This window comes from Eublepharis macularius, chromosome 18 (genome assembly GCF_028583425.1).
Source record: "Eublepharis macularius isolate TG4126 chromosome 18, MPM_Emac_v1.0, whole genome shotgun sequence".
In the NCBI taxonomy this organism is placed as follows: Eukaryota; Metazoa; Chordata; class Lepidosauria; order Squamata; family Eublepharidae; genus Eublepharis; species Eublepharis macularius.
In genome coordinates this window covers 15,879,980-15,899,749 of record NC_072807.1, presented here as the reverse complement: position 1 = coordinate 15,899,749, position 19,770 = coordinate 15,879,980, and the positions used below count along the sequence as shown (strand labels likewise).

The following is a 19,770-nucleotide window of genomic DNA, read 5'->3' as shown; positions in this document are numbered from 1 at the left end:
GCAGGGTCAGCCCTGGAGACCTCCAACAAAGACCAGGGTTGCAAAAGCAGGCAATGGCAAACCACCTCTGTTAGTCTCTTGCCATGAAAACCCCGCCAAGGGTTGCCATAAGTCAACTCTGACTTGAAGGCAGGATTTCATTTCATATGATTTATATTATACTTTTATTGCATTGTTTTCTAATCTCACCATTCAATCTTATTACATTGTTTAGTGTACATCTTATAATATTCCGATTGCATTAAATTTTTAAAATCTGCCTCGAGTCTCAGTGAGAAAGGAGGACTATAAACAAACAAATAAATATCTACCTTTCTCCCACATAGCCAGCAGTACAGAGGCATGCCCCCGTCACGTGATCACACTGCCCGCCATTATGACATGGGCAATCTTGGCTGCAGTTAACCCCGTATGTTCCCGACGGGCACGGCTGGGCACACACAGAGCCCTGAAAGAAAAACAGTCATTTCAAATTAGACACTCCTAAGTGGTAGTCATGTTAATCCATTGCAGCAAACACAAACTGGAGTCTTGTGTGGCATCTTTAAAAATGGCAAAATTTTATTCCCATCTAAGCTTTTGTGGACTTGAAGGCCACTTCTTCAGACGAAACGAGTGCATCCTTGCTAGGCAGTCATTTAATGTAGGCAGGGCCGGTGCGTCCATTGAGGCAGTGGGGGCAGCCGCCACGAGCGCTGAACTTAGAAGGAGGCACCATCCCTGCTCGTCTCGCCGCCCCTTTGCCACTGCTGTTTGCCTCGGCTCAGCTCCCAGCAAGCCAGGCGCCCCGGCGGCACAGCAGTGAGTGGGGAGGCGAGTGGAGAAGCGGACCGTCCCACTCGCCTCTCCACCCCTTTGCCACTGCTGCCCACCTCGGCTTGGCTCCCGGCGAGCTAGGTGCCCTGGCGGCACGGCAGTGAGCTGGTATCTCACCTCAGGAGCCAGGAATGCTGGTGCCAGCCCTGAATGTAGGAGAATGAAATGCCAAATCTTTGTGGGCAGTATGCCACCAATGATCTTTGGCTCTCTACACAATATAAAATAGGATAGCGCCTATGTGAGAGAATAAATATCCAAAACTAACTTTTTTAAAAAAAATCACAATATTCAGAAAGTGGGAGAACATTTCAGTCTCTCTGGGTACTCTGTTGCTGACCTGTACATCAAGAAAAGAACTTCAAGCTTTGTGAAATTAAAGTTGCCAAGAGGCTTGGGGAAAAAATCCTGTCTCTTTCATAGAGGCTCGATGTGTGGGAATGGGAAACTGAAATTTTTCATGGCATGGCGGTAAATCCCATCATCTGGTCAATAACATCCTAGGAAACCTTGGTTAAAGGGACAGGACATTTTTCTTTCTCCAGGCAGTTGGCAACCTTATGTGAAACTGTGGACTTGGGATTGGTTAAGAAGAAGCATACACGTCTGCGCATTCACACCCACACACACACACACACACACAGGCCCTTTCTTGGATCAAGTCCTGGAATTCCTCATTCATTCCTGGCTCAACACAATAAGTGAATGTTCTGTTTATTTTTCCGTGATAAGATCTGGATCTTCTGTTATTATATTTCACCTCGTACTTCCCACAGTTCATGGCCCCTTGACCCTGCTCTTGTCCATTGGCTTTTGTCCATATCTTTTACACAAAGTGTCTGTACAGAAAGGATCCAGGCATTGTGTCAGGTCTTGCCAGATAAGTCCCCCAAGCACTTCCCTTCAGACACTCATGTGTAAAAGTTAAAGTTGCTTTATTAGAGATGTATCAGTATCAAGGTACTCAGACAGGGTCATTGGCAGAAGTGACGAAAGGTGGATGAGCAGTGTTAATTATAGGGGAACGTTCCCACCCCCGGGAATGGGAGACCCTTAGGGTTTTGGTGCGAAGGGTCCAGGCTTGGGGGAAGAAGGGAACAGGGAGGGATGAGTTCATCACAGTTCTCAGGGAGGACTGGCTCCAGCAGGCACTCCAAGGCCACGTTCTCAAAACGAAAGCAAAACACCTGCAAGATAAGCAGCTAATAGCCAAGTAGCAATTAGAATCCCTTTACACATTCTCAGAGGATCTGGACATGATGCATATACCTAGTCATGGCAGATATACAGGGGTGTATCTGACACATTGTTTCTGAAGGAGTCTGTGAAAGCTTATGTTGGGGGGAAATGTTCCGTTTTAAGACACCTTAAGACTCCCCTTCAAATTAACCTGGACTGCACAAACACACACACAAATTTAGCAAAGAGAGACCATTCAAGGAAGTGTTTAGTGTGACAATTAAATCAAAAATGCCTGACTCAGCACAAAACAGACACTGAGATGTAATATAATGCTGAGATGTAATTATATTATATTTATATTACATCTCAGTGTTTAGTATGATGCCACAGCTGAAACCACATTGGTAGCCATTTTGGACCTTCAGTTTAAAAGCAAAACCCCCCAAAATACAATGGTGCAGTACGATAAAGAATTATTTTATTCAGTTGTTTTGCCCCTATGTGTTTCACCTATGCTACTTCAGCGGGATCTATAAGAATATGAATAAATCTAAATATTGATTCCCCTGAAGAAGCGTAGGTAAAATGTCTAGGGGTAATACAGCAGAATAAAATAATTCTTTATCATTCTGCACCATTTTTTTCTTCTTTGGTATAGCCCTCCTTGTCAGTTCCCTCAGTACAAAGGACTGAGTGTGACTACAAGTGACTTTCTTCATGTGGAGAACACTAGATTTTTCTCGCAAGGTTACCTGGGAAGTGAAGTCTGAGTGGTCCTTCCCCTCTCTGTTAGAATCGCTGCCTGAAGAGCCACAAGAGGGCTTCGTTTGGGGGTCGGCAGCTGCTACTTTCTCCCAGGGCGTCCTGCGGGCTGCCTGCTCCCGGGGAGCTGCTCTGGAGAAAGCGGCCGCTTTGGTGAAGCTTCAGCCGCAGCAACAGTGGAAGGAGATTCTATTTAGAACCTCCATGGCCAGAAGCAGTCTACCACTGAATACCAGTTCACCAGGGGAAACACAGGCAATACATGTTGCCTCCATGCCTTGCTTGTGTTTTTCTTAGAAAAATGTGCCCGGCCACTATTAGAAACAGACTAGATGATCTGACCCCTGCAGCGATCTCTTCCTATGTTCTGACAAGTGGAGAATAAGTTTCTTGATATTTCCTGACTCATTTTATTTCCACTTCAACACGCTGACATTTCTTTGCTATTGTCAATCTCTCTGGAGAGGCCAGTTTGTAATACAATTAGCATGTTTAAATGTTCTGGCTTTTTGTTTCAATTATTCCACACAGAAGTCTGCAATAGGTATATAACTGTCATGCAGGCAACGGAGGAGTTTGCTTTGAAGCAGAGATCTGTGTAACTTAAAACTCGGCATGGTTTGAAATGAGTCTTATTGCAAAATGCTGGATGCTTACCAAAGACACTCCCCCAAACGGTTTGGAGGCAAGCACAGGCTGAGTAAAAGAAGGCAGCAATTCTTTGGCTGCACATCTCCCCCTATACACAATCCATCCCTTTTCAACCTGGAGTTAATATCTAAAATGAGAGCAGCCTGGTTTCCGGCTTTCTTGGAAACCATGCCCTGGCCAGCATGGGATGACATCTTCTGGATGCTAAGTAGTCAAAGGCATATTCGATTCCTCTGTGCTATTCCTTCCCCTAGTTCCAGCTCTAAGCCCTGGCCTTGCAAACAGGGTTTTACAGCTAAGCCGTGGCTCAGAGTAAGATGGTTTCTACACAAAGACAGACTTGTGTGATTTTCCTGCTGCTGGTGCAGCTGCAGAGAAAGCTCAGCAGCAAATGGGAATTCCAGATGGCAAGTTTCCCCGCAGTTCCCCTGCCCCAATCTCCCAGCAGTGGCATCTTCCCTTCGCTGGGCCACTGCTGCTTTCCCAATATGTTTCTTAAAAAATCAGCAGTTGAATATCATTATACTGATGCAATGATATATACACTAGGTTCTCTGAATTCCCAGCTTTCTTTTCTTTTTTTAAAACCTCTAGCCCCTTCTGTTGCAGGGATATGCCTTTCCTCTTATATCTCTGCAATGGAAGGGGCTAGTAGAGACTTCCTTTTTCTTTTTATATGGAAGCTGGAAATGTAACAGAACCTGTTACATATATTGTTATAATCAGGGCTCATTTCGAGGGGGAACGTGCAGGAATGCAGTTCCGGCAGGTCCCCAAAGAGGTCACATGACAGGTGGCCCTGCCCACCTGACTCTCGGCCATTTTGGGCCCCTTTCAGCCTGGATTGGGGCTGAAACGGCCTGCATCGGGCCTCTGATGGATGGTGGATCACTCTCTCACTCAGCTGTGGCCCTATCTGACCAATTTGGGCCCTTTTTGGCCATTTTCAGCCCCTTTTTGCCATTTTGGGTCTGATTTCGACCCTGAATGGCCAAGATTGGGTCCAAAACAGCCAGGATAGGAATGTCAGGGGGTGTGGCATATGCAAATAAGCTATGCTAATGACACACTTCTGGTGATGCCAAGGGGCGTGGCATATGCTAATGAGGTATGCTAATGAGTTCCTCCAGCTCTTTTTCTACGAAATGACCCCTGGTTATAATGGTTATAGTGATATAACAATATTCAATTGCCATTTTTAAAAATAAAAAACCCCTGGTGACAGGGAAAAGAAAATGGCAGCTATGAAAAGAGTGCCAGGGAAAGTGGCTGCCACATGAGTGAGAAAATCCGAACTCTCCCACCGACATAGCAGCCATCCAAGCTTTACCACAATCTTTCCCAAAACTTTGCAGCATAGCTCCAAAGAGGAAAGAACCAGGCGCACAATGATAGTTCAACACAGACCCCAAAAGCCTTTCCTAACCTGTATGGCTGGGGGGTGGGGAAAGACACACTTTGACGCCCTTTCAAAAGCATCCCAAAGATTCCACCTTAACAACCCCAGTCTCAAGGCATGCAAAAGCAGCAATACTCTCTGTGTGTGCATGTCTTTCTCTCTCTCTCTAGGAAGGCAAGGTGTCCATTTATCTTGATAATAAATGCATTCTCTCTTCATGTTTCAAAAAGGACAGGATTTCTATCAGCGAATGATGAGACCGCAGTGCTCAGAGAGGCATTCCTCAAGAGAGGTGTGAATCTTCAGGCACAAATGTGTGTTAGGGGAATACAAAATGCCCCTTTTTGTGGAGGATCAAGCGTCAGAGCAAAGTTGCAAGCGGTTTTATGCATCTCATCAACGTAGTTGATTCCATCAGCAACTTCGCGGAAGAGGCAAACGCTCCCCATGTGGTGAATCTGCAGTGTCCATTTCCAATTTTATTAATCACTGTTAGGAAATGCAAAAAAATTATCCTCCCTGCTTTGTTTGGCTTTCTTTATTTAACTAGAGGAGGAGAAAGTGGAAGAAGAAGAAGTAGCAGCAGCAAAAAATAATAATTATCCCAGTCAAAGATTTTATGGAACGTGCAGCAGGGATTAAAGATTTACAGCAATCACAAGTAATCTTGAGTGTGCAGGAATGCCGTAGTGAGGATTAGTTAAACCTTAACACTTTCTGACCCCCTTCTTGTAATCAAAAGCATGGTGGTAAAAGGATGGCTCTTTTCTGCCCTTTCAGTGCACCCCGAAAGGAGGGACAGGTAGCAGTCTAGTGTCTGCTAGTGATGGAAAGAATCAGGTCACTCCATGTTAACACCACATACCAAATTTGGAGATGCATGCTAGATTATCAAGACTTGAGTCCAGTAGCACCTTAAAGACCAACAAGATTTCCAGAATATGAGCTTTCGAGAGGCCATCTTCCTTCATCAGATACCTTGACTCTTGGAAGTTTTATACCCTGGAAATCTTGTCGGTCTTTAAGGTGCTAGTGGACTCAAATCTTGCTGTTCTGCTGCAGACCAACACCATTACCCACCTGCAACTCGCTAGATTATCAGTGAAATCCCAAGCAGAGTTACTCCAGTCTAAGCCCATTGACTTCAATGGGCTTAGACTGGAGTGACTCTGCTGCAGATTTCACTGTATGTTTATCAGACAGCTGACATCGTGGCTCAGTTTGAGAGAGGCCCAACAATGCTGTTATGGTGGAGGGTCTGTAGGCCTTAGCTAGCAGGAGGTCTTGAGCCGCTTGGCTAGGGGGGCTCCATAAGTATCCCCAAAAAGGTGAACAGCGGAAGGGAACAAAATGGCTTGCTTACTGGATTCATGATATTCTGCCTGAAAACAGGCAAGGAGAGTGAAATGGGGAAAAGAGCAGGACTTCTTTCATGGCCTATTATTTTGACTGTGTGGATCATGAAAAGCTATGGAGAGTCTTAAAAGAAATGGGGGTTACACAACATCTGATTGTTTTTATGTGCAATCTGTACTCTGGACAAGAATCTACTGTCAGAACAGAATATGAGGAAACAGAATGGTTTCCAATTGGCAAGGGTGTCAGACAAGGATGCATATTATCTCCCTACCTGTTCAACCTCTATGCAGAAGATTTCATAAGGAAAGCTGAATTAGATCTAGAAGAAGGTGGAATGAAAATTGGTGGGAGGAACATTAACAATTTGAGATATGCAGATGACACCACATTACTAGCAGAAAATAGTGAAGACTTGAAACGACTACTGAGGAAGGTTAAAGGAGAAAGCGCCAAAGCAGGATTACAACTGAACATCAAGAAGACAAAAGTACTGACTACTGAGGAATTACACAATTTTAAAGTTGACAATGAGGAAATTGAAGTTGTTCAAGATTTTCTATTCCTTGACTCATTCATCAACCAACAGGGAGACTGCAATGAAGAAATCATTGACTCATTCATGAACCAACAGGGAGACTGCAATGAAGAAGATTGAGACTTGGAAGAGCAGCTGTGAGGGAGCTAGAAAAGATCCTCAGAGATAAAGATGTCTCTCTGGGAACCAAGATCAAGATAATCCAAACTATGGTATTCCCCATTGCCACATATGGATGTGAAAGTTGGACGGTAAAGAAAGCTGACAGGAAAAAATTGATTCATTTGGAATGTGGTGCTGGAGGACAGTTTTGTGGATACTATGGACTGCCAAAAAGACAAATAAGTGGGTACTAGATCAAATCAAGCCTGAATTCTCCTTAGAAGCTAAATTGACAAGACTAAAGCTATCGTACTTTGGTCACATCATGAGAAGACAAGATTCTTTGGAAAAGTCAGTAATGCTAGAAAAAGTGGAAGACAGTAGGAAAAGAGGAAGACCTAAAACAAGATGGCTTGACTCAATAAAAGAAGCCACGTCCTACAGTTTGCAGGATCTGAGTAGGTCTGTTAGAGAGAGAACGTTTTGGAGGTCTTTCATTCATAGGATCGCCATAGGTTGGAAATGACTTGACGGCACATAACACACACACATTTCAGCAGGGAACCTGGTTGCTCAAGGAGCAAATCTCTTGGCAGGTAGGCATCTCGTCCCGTGCACAGTACTCGTCAGAGGAAGACAGACCTTTCTGGTCCTCAGTGCAATGAGACTGGGTAGAGGGTATGTATGAATACATCCAAAGTTATGGAGTCCTCCTATGACTGCCTGTGCATATACACATCCTTCCTCTTCAAAGCACACAGCTGCTTAAGTGAAACTTCTGCACTCAGCGACTAGTATTCCATAGAGCATCCCTGCATTAGCAAAACATCCGTCTCTTGCTCATTACTGGCTTGCTGCAGCCCGGCTTAAGCAAACCACTCCAAACGGCAAGAGTTAAAAAAACCCTGCCAAAAAAAAAAAAAGAAGATGTAAAAGTTTCCTACAGTCTGTAGCCAAACCAAATCTTCCTCCTCTTTTATGAAAGCCCCGGAGAGACCCTTGAAAGTTAAAATCCCAACATTTACAAGCTGGCTGCCTTTACTTATTAGCTTCGGTATCCTCCCCCAGAGTTCTTTGCTTGCTTCTTTCTACATTTTTTTAAAAGTGAGCTCAGTTCAAACATACGCATTGTTAACTGCAGGTCCATCCCCAGGGAGCAAACAACCAACAGTATGATTTTCAAGAACTTTTCTGAGTTGTTGGGATGCCACATCTCTGCTCCTTTCAAGCTCTACGAGCCGAGGCAGACTCGTTTCTGGCTCCTCCACCATCTGGGTAGGAGGGGATTTGTAAAGATCCAAAGATCCAATTCACTGCGTAACTGGGGAGCAATCATGAAACACGAAGCCAATGGTTTCCTTGGTTCTATTCAACCTATAGCTCAGGTTGCACCATCAGCGTCGTCGAGGTCATGTGCAATTTCTCCGCAACAAGGCCCTAAGTCAATGCTTTCACTTCCGTGGTACATCAGCTTCACACAGATGAAGTTCCAGAATCTAGACTGCAGACTGGCATGTTGTTATGACGTTGGGAGCACAAACTTGCAGGTCTGGTGAGGTTTGCCAAGGACGCTGCCTTAACACTGAACCAGACCATCAAGTTCACAGTATCATCTGCTCAGACAGGCAGCCTCTCTCCAGGGTCTCAGGCAGAGGTCTTTCACACCAACTACTACCTCATCCTTTTAACTGGAGTTGCTGGTGTCTGAACCTGGGACTGCTGCATGCAAAGCTGAAGCTCAACTGCCCAATCACACCCTAAATAGGTAAAGGTAAAGGTGCAAGCACCGAGTCACTACTGACCCACGGGGGGACGTTGCACCGTTGGCAGACTTTTTACGGGGTGGTTTGCCATTGCCTTCCTGAGTCATCTACACTTTACCCCCAGGAAACTGGGTACTCATTTTACCGACCTCGGAAGGATGGAAGGCTGAGTCAACCTCAAGCCGGCTACCTGAACCCAGCTTCCGCTGGGATCAAACCCAGGTCGTAAGCAGAGCTTGGGCCGTAATACTGCAGCTTACCACTCTGTGCCACGGGGCTCCATCACACCCTAAATAAAGCTGGTGTTATACTGAGTTAGATCCAAGGTCTGTCGAGGCCAGTATTATCTACTGTGACTGGTAGCAGCTTTGGGGGTCTCAGGTCTTTCCCAGATCCGTTTAAGCTGGAGATGCTGAAGATTGAACCAGGACCAGTTTGCATACAAAGCAGATACTCTGCCTCAGGGCCATGACACCTCCCCACGATGTCAGACCCTGACGAAGAGGTACAGCCTAAGAGCTCAGGGCTGGTGAATAGCAGAGAAGGTGCAAGTTCGCTAAAGGAGGATCAGCCTTAGGGGCGCCAAGCAGGGGGCTGGACATAATAGCCTGGGGAGGGGGCAAGCGGGCAAGAGTGCCCCAGGGCGGGAGCCTATCAGGATAAGAGGTAAAATCAATTACAGAAACTCAAGCTAAGAGGTACCAACTTTCTGCGTGCCGTGCACTTTTTACAAGCCACATTTCATTCTTTAAAATGGCCAACAAACATTGGGATAGAGCCTGAAAGAAAGAGCCTTGGCCCCTCTCTTTTGCTCTGGATCCTTCTTCTCCTGAATATTTTACTCCTGTCAAGAGGAGGAAGCTAAACTCCTGAAACTCTGAGAGTCACTCTACACAAGACAACTTACATGGGGATGCTCTAGTGTAGGGAGATGCAATGTTAGCCTGGTAGTTTTAAAAGACCCAGAGCCAGCGGAGATCACTCCTCAGAGGGTTTGTTAATTTCATCTTTGCCTCCCAGAAGGGGAGGTGAAATTGACAGAGCCTTTGGGAAGGCGAAGATGAAATTAACAAACCCTCTGAAGAGCAATCTCAGCTGGCTCTGTCTTTTTAAACTATCCTCCTGTAGAGAGGTGAAATTGACACAGCCTTCCAGGAGGCAAAGACGAAATTAACAGACCCTCTGAAGAGCATCTCAGCTGGCTCTATCCTCCTGTAGAGAGGTGAAATTGACACAGCCTTCCAGGAGGTGAAGATGAAATTAACAAACCCTCTGAAGAGCGATCTCAGCTGGCTCTGTCTTTTTAAACTATCCTCCTGTAGAGAGGTGAGATTGACACAGCCTTACAGGAGGCGAAGATGAAATTAATAAACCCTCTGAGGAGCCATCTCTGACTGCTCTGGTTCTTTTAAAACTACACCTCCTGGCTAACATTGCATCTCCCTACATTTGAGCATCCCCATGTAAGATGTCTTGTATAGAGAGACTAGCTGGAAGACCTTTATTAAGGAAGGAAGACCATCACTCTCTTTCCTCACCCCAGGAATGACCTAGGAACAATTCACCTAAGGACACGTGGGATGCAGTCAAAATCTCACTCCATGCCTGTCACAAGATAGCGACCATACCAATATCAGCACCTATCTGATGGGATAGTCACCTTGTCATGTTCCACCAACCACCCTTTGCAGCGTGCAATGATCTCTGTGGCCTTGTAAGGCATTTTTTAAAAAAATCCTCCGAGTCTCTTGATTTGGCTAATTCCAGTAGGACCGCCAACAGGTTAATTGTCAAATGATGGAACGGCGCCAGAGAATGCAGCACAGCCGAATGACGCTCTGGCAAATCCAGAGGGAGTTAATTATCACATTATTGATACAGATTTTGGATTTTTTTTTAAAAAAGAGAGCTTAGCCTTGCTTCCTTGACATGCAAAAGCAGAAGCTAGGATAATGCAATGAAATTCTGCTCAGAATCAATGAGATTATGACCAAAGGAAAAATTACACTGACCTGTCGCAGACCTTCTTCCGACACGGAGCAAACCCTCCCCAGTGTCGCCCAGCAACAGGGTTACCTGCTTGCTTTTCTTCCTCTCCCTCTCCTGTTATAGCCTGGGATGCTAATATATCAACCCCATGTCCATCCCGCCTCTCCCCCAATAAGCTCGGAGTGGTGACATGAGGTTTCTAAATTAAACCGACTGGCCCAGACTCACCTTGAGAGTTTGGGGCATGGGGATTTGAATCCTGGACAAAGGCCAACACTCTCTCCACTAAGCCATATTGGCTCTCTGACAAAGACTACAGCAGAAGCAGAAATCCGATTAATTGGTCTCTCTCATAAATTCTTCATGTCCACACCAAACATTAGCTATGGTGATTTACACAAATTGAGGTAACAGTGGCAGACACCTTCACCTATGTGCAAAAAAAGTTTAGTTCAGACACAAACTCTTGGTGCCCCCGGATGCTATGGCACCTGCCAATGTGTTTCCTTGTGCCTACTCTCCTAAAGCCTTTTTCCTCCCCAGTAAAGAGCCAAGCCTGGCTTTTCTCCATCTCACTGGAGTAGGAGTCTTTGAGACATCACTGTTGTGTGCAGGGAGCATTCATTTGGTAACAGCGACCTCTATCGCAGGAAGATTATTGATTTGTTAATGATTTGTTGACCCTTGAACCTTTTATGATTGCCCACTCCCCAAGGTAGCCATTTTGTTGCAGCATCCACTGTCCATTCTCAGAATGCTACAAGTGGCCACACTTCAGCAATGGAGAGCTCTGCTGGAAGTTGTAACACAGTTTGGATTGCAGAGGCAAATGCTTTCCCTTTGGTATTAACTCAGTTGTAGATCCTCATCAAACAACCGAGCTATGATAAAGCTGTCGTAACCAGGGCTCATTTTGAGGGGGAACGCGCAGGAATGCGGTCCCAGCAGTTCCCCAAAGAGGTCACATGACAGGTGGCCCCACCCTCCTCACTCTCACCCATTTGGGGCCTATTTCAGCCTGGATTGGGGCCGAAACAGCTCAGATCAGGCCTCTGATGGGTGGTGGATCACTCTCCCGCTCAGCAGCGGCCCAATCCTGATCATTTTGGGCCCCTTTTCAGCCGTTTTCAGCTCCTTTTTGCCATTTTGGGCCCAATTTTGGCCCTGAATGGCCAAGATTGGGTCCAAAACAGACAGGATAGGTGATGTCAGGAGGTGTGACATACGCAAATCAGTTATGCTAATGACACACTTCCTGCGATGTCAAGGGGTGTGGCATATGCTAAGGAGTTATACTAATGAGTTCTTCCAGCTCTTTTTCTATGAAATGACCCCTGGTCATAACACTCCACATCCATGTCTATGGTAGAGGATTCTGGGACATATGCCAGAACATGTGCTCAGTCAGGCAAACTGCAGGCCAGGTCTCTTGGGCCTGTTGTCCAGTTAAAGATATGTGCACCCTATATCACATCCAACACTCTCCTGTGGCTACACAGTTAGATGTTTGGTTTAGATAAGTCCTCACAAAACCTGTTTTTCAAACAGCCTGCAGTATTCAATTATGCAAAAACTTCTGCTCTGCACTGTTACATACCATCCATCCTGGGGGACAGGCACACTCTCCAGAGATGTGGTGACAGGTTCCACCGTTCTGGCACGGACACCGCTGTTCACACTGAGCTCCGTGGCTTCCTGGAGGACAAGGTTCTTCACAGCTTTGCAAGCATCGTTGGAACGGAAGGGGCAGAAACCCAACCAAAACACAAACAGACACAGAAATAATTCATATCGGCAAACTATACAAGGATAGCACATAACAGCACTGATTGTAGCAGCCCAGTACACAAATCATTACACGTTCAGAGACCTCCAATCGACAGCGCCAATGGTAAAATGTAGTTATCCAATATTTATTGCTCTAAACAATGTTGCTTCTGTTTAAGATCCTTTGTTTGTGTTAAGAGACTCTTATTCATAAAGACCATCTCTTCTGGCTTCGTGCGGTGCTAAAGGCATTTCCTAAGGGTCTGTGATTGAAGGTCAGATTTTATTTTGGAGGAAATTGGCAGGTTGAGATGAGAAGGGATTGGAAATGCTTATTCTTGATAGTGTTGTCTGAAAATGCTTTCAAGGCTGCGTCTTCTCTGTAAATTTTCAAGGGGCTGGGAAGAAAATACTGACATGAGCTTAAGAATCAAAGATTCCAGAGTTCCGATATTTGGTGGGAAATCACATGACCTTGCTGGAAATAAAAGGTCTGGGCCTTCTGACTGCTTGGTTGGGAGAATTTCTGGGGAACTAGATTTATCTCCCAGAGTCCCATTATGGTAAAGGGCAATCCATTCATAAATGTAAAGATCAAAGAGACCCTTTTAGAGGGGCCTGAAACTTATGGCTCCAGAGCAAAACGTGACTCTTTTTTTAAAAAAAGAAAATGAACTCTATCAGTTAAGGCATGTTGGGTAGGGTGAGATGCTGGAATAACCACAGTATGTGAAGGGAATGGCAGGTAAAGATGTTATGGGATTAAAGGGCTTCTTAGCAATGTTTTACAGAAAGGGAAATGGTAGACATGAACAGTCATCCAAGTAATGCCAGTGCATTAAAACAATTGCACAAGGTGCTCCTGTGAATCTTTATTGTAAGACCTCATATGTTTCACTCCCAAATAAAGGGCTAGCGATAACCAGTGTTTGGGGGTGAGCAAACGGTATGGATTTTTAACCAATGTGTCAGTTGTCAATGGTGTTAAGTTGCATATTTTTAGTTACATAAATGGGCTTTCATATGCTGTTCTGAATTTTGATATACACCGGGAGTCTCTATGGTAGTTTAAAAAGACAGAGCTGGTGGCAGGGCAAAGGCTTTGTGAAGCTGTGTGAAATGCCAGAAGGGAAACTTCAGCCCATATAACCTCTCCAGGGCCAAGCCTGGCTCTGAGAGGCAACTCCAGCCCATTTCCATTCCTTGCTGCCCTCTGGTTGAGATTCCATACATTTTTAGACTGGAAAGGTGAAACTGACAGAGCCTTCCGAAAGGCAAAGATGAAATTAACAAACCCTCTGAGGAGCCATCTCTCCCAGCTCTGTCTTTTTAAACTACACTTCCCAGCTAACATTGTGTCTTCCTACACTTGACGAACACGCACTGAGGCTTCTTGTATAGAGATACTGGCTCTTTAACTTAAAAAAGTAGCTCACCACAGAGGGCTGGAAGAAGTTAATCAGATCCAAGAAAAGGAAAATGAGAGAATAGCTTAGGAAAACAAACTGGAGGAACTATACAATGGGAAAGCTTAGACAAATTCTTGGAGGGTATCAACAGCCAGGGAAGGTGGCAAAGTACAGCCTGATCTTGTCAGATATCTGCAGCTAAGCAGGGTTGGTACTTGGATGTGGGACCACCCAGGAAGACTTTGCAGAGGAAGGCACCGGCAAACCACTTCTGTTTCTCACTTGCCTGGAAAGCCCCTTGCTGTGGTTGCCATAAGTTGGTTGCGACTTGATGCTGCATATGTACATATGTCGGTCTATCAACAGTCACCGGGCCTGATGACCGAATACAGAGGAGGACTCCTGACTGCCCTATTGGGCCAGAGGTGTGCATTTGGCTCAGAGGACACAAACTGTCCCAGTGGGCTCAACAAAAGCAACAAACTGTATTTGAAAAAGTGTGGCATTAAAATAAGGCAAGAAAGGAAGACAACTAACAGTAGGCCGACTGAATGAAATCTGTTAAGTCACTCAACTTACAACACGCCGGTGTATCCAGGGGCACAGTAGCACTCTCCAGTCTTGTGATCGCAGGTGGCCCCGTTGTGGCACTGACACTTCAGCTGGCAGTTCTTCCCGTAGCTTCCCGGGTCACACAGGTCCTCACAGCGCCACCCTTTGTAACCGGTTGCACAGACACAGGCCCCGGTGATGGGGTTGCAAAGGGCCTCGTTCTGACACTGGCAACGGTTGCTACAGTGGGGCCCCCAGTGGTCGCTATCGCAGCCTGCAAAACAACACACTCGTTGAGCAAAACGATATCTGTGGCCTCTCATTTTGGCTTGCACAAACATAGAAGACCCTCATCTCAAGCGGGGTGATCCTTCCCAAGAAGAATGAAGCAGCTGCGCAGGGGGAACTTATCAATGCTGAAAAACAACCTGCAATGGAAGAAGGGCTCTGATCCCTACATCAGCTTCCTGTACTTCAAAAACATCACACTGGTAAAAAGGTAGTAGATTTTATGGGTTATGAGCAGGGCCGGTTTCATGTTTGGAGGTTATCAACAGCCTAGAGTGCTCAAGGAACCAGTTTGGTATAGTGGTTAAGAGCGGCAGGACTCTAATCTGGAGAGCCAGGTTTGATTCCCCACTTCTCCACTTGAAGCCAGCTGGGTGACCTTGGGTCAGTCACAACTTCTCAGAGCTCTCTTAGCCCCAACCACCTCACAGGGTGATTGTTTTTTTTTAAAAGAACTGTATTTAAACAGGGTGATTGTTGAGAATATAACACACTTCGTAAACTGCTCTGAGTAGGTGTTAAGTTGTCCTGAAGGGTGGTATATAAATAGAACGTTGTTATTATTACCATCACCATCGTTGTTGTTGTTCTTATGCCCATTACGAGGCTCTCCTTCTTGCCCTCCTTCCCTTGCAAGCTCTCCCACCATCTGCAGTCACAGCTGCCCACACCGCCTGCATCCCTTTCCCCGATGGTGCTGGGTGCTGGGTGGGTGCAGCTAGGAGTGCCATCATCATGGCCACCAGGAAAGCTGAAGGTTTGTGCTCCACCCCCATGCCCTTCTCCAGCTACTGCAGCTGGGAGCAGAGGTGACCAAGCACTGAGAAGCAGGAGGTGGAAGGGGGTAAAGGGCAGGCATCAGAGCAGATGCATGAGTGAGGAGTCAGCCGCAGGCCTCACCAGAAGCTGTGGATCCAGGCAGCTCCCCCCCCTTTCCATGTACTGACACCAGCCCTGGTTATAAGTGCTGACTGTGTGTGGGCCATGGGAGGGCAGACAGGCACTAGATAATCCCTCAACCCACTCCGTCACCAAATGGCATATGAACCATCGGTTACATTTGCATCCCCCTTCCAGCCTTGACACTCGAACACAGCATTAGCACACGGCTGAAAACCACCATTTCAGGGCTTCACCTATCACAACTTTTCTCCACTATGTTGCCTCACATCCTATTTGTTGCTATAAGTATCTGCTCCTATGTACTACCTGTTGCTTTGAATATGACCCTACTGGGTAGTCCTATGTTGTCTATTGTCAGTCCTAGAATTGCTTGTGCTCCATTTCAGCATTTCTTCAACTCTGTATTGGATTTTTTGCTAATGTTATGTCTTTGTAAACCTGCATTTATTTACCCTATGGCATTGTTTATGGAAATCTCCTTGATATTAACTGTACTAATCTTACACTACGTCATCTGCCTTGAGTCTCAGTGAGAAAGGAGGACTACAAACCAACCAACCAACCAACCAACCAACCAACCAACCAACCAACCAACCAACCAACCAACCAACCAACCAACCAACCAACCAACCAACCAACCAACGTGTTACTGGTGCAGTGTGGTAGCTAAGAGAAGTTTCCAGTTCAAATCTCACTTCGCTGACGCAAGTGACTCTCATCGGCAACGTGGGGATAATGTTAATTTCTTTAGATATTTATACCCCCATTTCTCTCCAATGGGTACCCAAAGCAACTTACAACATTTTATCTTCATCACCACCCTGTGAGGAAGTTTTGGCTGAGGGTGTGTGAGAGGCTCAAGGTCACCCTGTCAGCTTCTAAAGTAGAGAGGGATTCAAATTTGGGTCGCCTGGATCCTATTCCAATCATTACACCGCATAGGTGAGTACCAGACAACGCCGCAGGATTGTTGAGATAATGTATGCAACACGTTCTGAAAGATCACAAAGTAAAAAATGGAATGTTGGCATTGTAATAGAATAAAAGGCTACTATGCCCATTTATGGTGGGAAGGCTCTAAAGTAACAGTCTTCTGGCAAATGATATTAGGAAAGGTGAAGGAGCTTTGCGATGCTGAGATAAATTTAAATGGGGAGAACCTATTTATGGGCATCTGGGGGAATAATAAAGTATAGGAAAATCGACAGCACTTGTTAAAAGCTATGATTATAGCTGTCCATGCTGTAATAGCGTATGGATGGAAAGATGCCTCTAAATGGACTTTGGAAAGATGGAATTGGTATCTATATGAATGGATCCAATCAGACATTTTATCAATACTAAAACAGGATAAGACATGGGAAAATAAGACATTAATGATAAGGAAGAAATGGTCTAGATATATAAGATGGGTAAGAGGAGGAGAGACCAACCAAATTATATTAACGAAACTCCAAAGAGTGTGCTCATGGTTAAAGATATAAAGCAGATGATTCTTATGGTCGTTCCTCCTGGGGCGGGGAGAGAAAAGGGGGAAAACAAGTTTGTATTGGATGTATGGATTGTTAAATTTATTCTATTTGTATATGTACATGAAGTATTGATTGTACATGGAGGCAATATAAGGCATACATCAGTACAATTAAATTAAAAACAAAAACAAAGTAAAAATGTCTTTATTACTAAAGGACAGATTCTTAAGCATGGCAGTGGAAAAGAGCAAGAGTCCAGTAGCACCTATAAGACTAACAAAATTTGTGGTAGGGTGTGAGCTCACTTCTTCAGCTGGAATGTGAGTCCATCTGTCCTTACGTCTTGGAGAGCGGAGCAATTTCAGATGCTGAATGACAATAGCAAGTAAATGACAATAGCCGGTGAATGACAATAGCAGGTATGATTGGATGAGGTGGGATATGCAGAGGGGTAGCAGGTGTGGAAAAATCAGTATCCGTGATGAGACAGGAAGCCTAGGTCTCGGTTCAATCCAGGTAGATGCATTGTCTTGAGCTTCGTTATCAGTTGCAATTCAACATTCTCTCTTTCTAATCTTCCTTTGTTTTAGTCTTATAGGTGCTACCGGACTCGTTCTTTTGCTCTTTTCTACTGCTACGGACAGACTAACATGGCTACCCATTTTGATTAAGCATGCCAGAAAGTGTCCATAAGATGCCCTTAGCAAATTGTTTGCCAATCATGGGGCACACATCTATTACGCTGACAGCCAGTGTGATGTTGTGGTTCAAGTATCAGACCAGGATCTGAGAGACCCAGGTTTGAATCCCCACTCTGCCATGGAAGCTTGTTGGGTGACCTTGGACCAGTCAGACACTCTCAGCCTAACCTACATCACAGGGTTGCTGTGAGGATAAAATTGAGAAAGGGAGAATGCTGTAAGCTGCCTTGGGTCCTCATTGGGGAGAAAAAATAGGGTTCAAATGATGTTTTAAAAAATTAAAAAATAAAATAAATGCTTGTCAAACCCATTTATAGGAGATTTCACAATCCCGTCCCTGGAAGTTTAAACTAGGTACCTCATTAGATATTATACAATTTTCAAATTTCCGTCCTTCCCCAGTATCTGAGTTAAAGGCACATAACAACAACAGCAACAATATTCTATTTATATGCCGCCCTCCAAGACAACTTAACACCCACTCAGAGTGGTTTACAAAGTATGTTATATCCTCAACAATCACCCTGTGAGGTGGGTGGGGCTGAGAGAGCTCCGAGAGAGCTGCGACTGACCCAAGGTCACCTAGCTGGCTTCAAGTGGAGGAGTGAGGAATCAAACCCGGCTCTCCAGATTAGAGTTCTGCTGCTCTTAACCACTGCACCAAACTGCTCTCCAAAAGGAGTTCACAACCACCTAGAAAAAGCCGTTTGGAACAGATAGATGACTCCCATTTCTTATGGTGTAATACGCACCAAGTCCTGGCTCCTTTTACCTATCCATTCCCCCATAAGTTTTCCCACTTCATTTTCCCTTTGCATATCTATCTGAAGAAGTGGGCTATATGACACATGAAGGCTCATATTGCAATAAATATTAGTCCTTAAGGTGCTGCTAGTCTTTTGCATTGTACAGCAGATGAAAGGGATCCCCCCTTGCAATCCCCATTTCCTATAACATCTACTTTTGCGTTCCCAAGGGGGACACATCAGCTTGCTCCTTGGATGGTCCCCTTCTTGGAAACAAGCCAAGTTCTTTTGAAAACAGAAGTTCTCAAAAGCTGTTGTGGTAAGACCTGTTTGTGGACTGCTACACAAAGCTGAAAAGATGTATCCAAAGTCCCACAGAATGAGCCTGAAGAGGTTCTCTGGTTTGGAGCTAAGGGGATGCCCTGGGAGGAAAGGCTACTCCTCTTCTCAGGGCAGTTATGTTCTCTGGATTTACGGCGATGGCAGCAGATCAGAACAAGTCCTGGCACCCTAGACACGTCATCACAGTCTGCTTTTATTGTATAGTAAACAGGGACAGATTTATCTCTTTACCCTATGGAAGGGAAGGGATAATGGCACTGGAGAAAGAAGAGCTGCTGCCAGCCAATTTCATGGACTAACAGAGACATCCTAAACAGAGTAACTCCAGTCTAAGACCACTGATTTCAATGGGCTTAGACTGGAGTAACTCTGCTTAGGATTTCACTGTAAAAATGACTGCTTGGCAGGGGTTGGGTTCAGTTGAGAACTGAAATCTGTCTTCTCCTCAACCCCGCCCCCCCCCGGGCAAGTCCAGGAACATACAAAGGAACAAATAAGGAAGGGAATGTCTCTCTCTGAGCATGTATAAAGTGCTGTCTCCCCACAACCAGATGCACATTGATGAGAATCCTGAACCTCAGAACATCTTTTTCAAGGAATTAAATACTAACGTTGGTCTCTTCGCAGTCACCTGGACCACACCGCTAAGGCACTTAAAAGCAACGCCAGGCCTGAATTCTGTTCCAGAGAGAACGTTAATAAGGAAGAAACATTTTCTACAACAAAATCAAATTCTTGTGTCCTTAAAGGATCTGGCTTCTTTGACCTTCAATTTTCTGTCTCTCACTTGCCGCACGTGACAAATCTATATGCTTTACAGGAGGTATCAGGGGAACCTTATGAATATTCCATCAAAGGTAAAGAGAAGGAAAAGAGACTTAGGCCCAATCTAAACCCGAACGGGTTTACACCACAAGGTACGCTAGAACAGCCAGATTTACATCTGTGTAAAGCGAGAGAGGGGGGAGGCAGAATGCAACCAGAATCATCAGTCATTCCAGAACATTTCTAAAGTCAATTTTTAAGCATTTA

The 19,770-nt window shown here is 45.1% G+C and overlaps 1 protein-coding gene across 2 annotated transcripts in view; it reads right to left on the bottom strand.

The window, feature by feature from the left end:
- MEGF11 (multiple EGF like domains 11) overlaps positions 1–19,770 on the bottom strand; it is a 316,522-nt gene that overhangs the window by 141,456 nt on the left and 155,296 nt on the right. For both annotated transcript variants that reach the window (XM_055002716.1, XM_055002717.1), the window contains exons 4-6: positions 14,314–14,560; positions 12,156–12,276; positions 312–448 (exon numbers count right to left, since the gene is read on the bottom strand). In XM_055002716.1, the coding sequence (XP_054858691.1) occupies positions 312–448; positions 12,156–12,276; positions 14,314–14,560 (505 nt within the window). The remainder of the gene's footprint in view (positions 1–311; positions 449–12,155; positions 12,277–14,313; positions 14,561–19,770) is intronic.